Source organism: Acanthisitta chloris, unplaced genomic scaffold (genome assembly GCF_000695815.1).
Source record: "Acanthisitta chloris isolate BGI_N310 unplaced genomic scaffold, ASM69581v1 scaffold38692, whole genome shotgun sequence".
NCBI lineage: Eukaryota > Metazoa > Chordata > Aves > Passeriformes > Acanthisittidae > Acanthisitta > Acanthisitta chloris.
The window spans coordinates 1-2,334 of NW_008662845.1; the positions used below are offsets into that span (position 1 = coordinate 1).

The 2,334-nt window shown below is 53.6% G+C and overlaps 1 protein-coding gene across 1 annotated transcript in view; it reads right to left on the reverse strand.

Moving 5' to 3' along the window:
- Window positions 1-231: 231 nt before the first annotated feature.
- The window catches only part of TXLNA (taxilin alpha), a 5,669-nt gene continuing 3,566 nt past the window's right edge, over window positions 232-2,334 (reverse strand). The window contains exons 7-10 of the mRNA XM_009070745.1: window positions 2,088-2,162; window positions 1,555-1,647; window positions 1,160-1,255; window positions 232-543 (exon numbers count right to left, since the gene is read on the reverse strand). Coding sequence (XP_009068993.1) covers window positions 232-543; window positions 1,160-1,255; window positions 1,555-1,647; window positions 2,088-2,162 — 576 coding nt within the window. The remainder of the gene's footprint in view (window positions 544-1,159; window positions 1,256-1,554; window positions 1,648-2,087; window positions 2,163-2,334) is intronic.

The window sequence follows — 2,334 nt, forward strand, 5'->3', positions numbered from 1 at the left end:
GTGTACGTTGCCCTGCACATATTTTATATATCATATATATAGATCTCACATATATATATATATATATAAAATTTCAAAAAAAACCCTCCAAAACCCTAAGCTAGGAAATCTCACATCCCCAGGAGGGTTGTCCTGTCCTTCCCCCACCTGTGCCAGGACCAGCAGAGGGGCAGCAGATGGAGTCCAGAGGAGCATCCAGGTGCCCCCACCTTGCCACAGCTCTGTGGGGGCTCAGTCAGTGCCCCCAGAGCCTTCGGTCCCGCTCTGCCCCGCGGCCCCTGCGCTCAGTTCCCGCAGGTTCTCCGCAGGATCTGGGCTCTGTGGGGCCTTCCCCGAGCTGAGACAATCCTGAGCAGCTCCTGCCACCTCTGAGCTGTCCTTCAAGGGCTCCAGCAGGTCAGGCTCTGCCCGGGGTGTGTGGGCACACAGGTCCTGCACTTTCTTGCTGAGGTCGTTCCGCTCCGTTTGCAGCGCTCGGCACAACTTCTCCAGGCGCTGGATCTTCACCTGGAGACCTTCCAGCTCCTTGTCCCGCAGGGTTTTCTGGCAGGAACAGAAGCAGAAAGGCACAGATGAAACCTGAGGGATGTGGGCAGAGGGTGACAGGACAAGGGGAAGGGGTTCACACTGAGAAAGGAGAGATTTAGGTGGGATATTGGGAAGGAATTTTTTCCTGGGAGGGTGCTGAGGCTCTAGTTTCCTTGGGGACTCCTCCACTAGCTCCTTACATGTGGGGTAAGAAGGCTTTCCTTGTTGTGTCTCCAGACAGGTTCAATGTTTTGGGGGTGGTGAGGGGGTTGGCACAGGTTGCCCAGAGAAGCTGTGGCTGCTCCATATCCCTGGAAGTGTTCAAAACCAGGTTGGATGGTGCCTGGAGCAACCTGTGCTGGTAGAAGGTGTCCCTGTCTATGGCAAGGGATGGGAACAGGATGATCTTTAAGCTCCTTTCCAACCCAAACCATTCTGTGATTCTAGGGAAGCTCAAGGGGAAACACTTGGGACCAAGCAAACATCGAGCATCCAAAGCACTTGATGCTACATCTCTGTTTCTTCCTCCCTTTGCCCCCTATGACACCGAGTGTCCCTCAGCCTGTCTGACCTCAGTGTCCCTGCACTAAGGCAGGAGTTGTCCCCTCACACTGCTCCAGAGCCTCCTTACCTCTTCTGCCATCTCCAGCAGAGCCTTGTTGCTGCTCTCCCAGCGGGAGCGATACATGGTGGTTTCCTTCTCCAACTTCTTGATTTTCTTAGTCATCTACAGAGTCACAAAAAAAGGGCACAAATAGAATCACAGACTTCCCTCAGCTGGAAGGGACCCACAAGGATCATCCAAGTCCAACTCCTGGCCCAGCAGAGACACCCCCAAGATAAAAAAACCTCAAATAATCCCCAGGCAAAGCACTGGAAGGACATCCCACATATCCTCATGTGCCACAAACTCCCCCAGCACAGCCCCTGGGTCTGGACCCAAAACTAAACCAAACTATGGAGCTGAGGCTCTTGCAGCTCACAGCAGCATTGAGGAGAACCAGGACAGGCAAAAGTCTTACTCACCTTCTCCATCTCCTGTTTAAATGTCGTGAACACTTCACTGCTTTTGGAGAGGGTGTTCTGGAATTCCTCAAACTTCTCTGTGTACAGAGCCAGCTGCAGGGAGAGACAGGGAGCTCAGCTCACAGCCTCCCCAGGGCAGGGGAGAGGCCACCCAAGGGCTGAGCTGCTTGTCCTGTGACACAAACCAAGAGCTGCTCTGCCAGCAGGAGGGACTGGGGAATGTGGGAATTCTGTCCTAGGGAAAGTTCTACAAACATCTCCTGGCCCTGGCAAGTGGCACTTGCTGGGGCTGACTCAGGGAGGAATGATCCTATGACTGTTCCCAGCACTGGGAAAAGCCAAAGAAAAGTCCCTTTCTCCCAGAAGGCAGAACCACTGATCGAAGTCTCAGCTCACCAGCACCAAACCCAGGAGAGATCCTGCCCCTGGTTTGTTTTTTTTCAGGTTAAGGAACTTTTGAGTTATTCCCTACTTAGGGAGGAAGGCAAAAACCCCAAACAAACCAAGCAGAGCACAGAGATCAGGTCACTCACCTGCTGCTTGAGATGGGTCTCCTGCTGCTTCATCAGCTCACACATCCTCTGTGATTCCACAGCCTCCTTCAGCAGCTAGGGAAGAGCAAAAACAGCTACCAGGGGATGCTCTTGACACAGGCCTGGAGATGGGAGTGGGCTGGGAGAAGTGCAAGGAGCAGAGCAGAGCTCCAGCCTGGCTCCTGAAGCTGCTCAGGAGGCACTGCTGGGTGTGCCAAGATCTGGGATAACCTGCTCAGGGATGCAG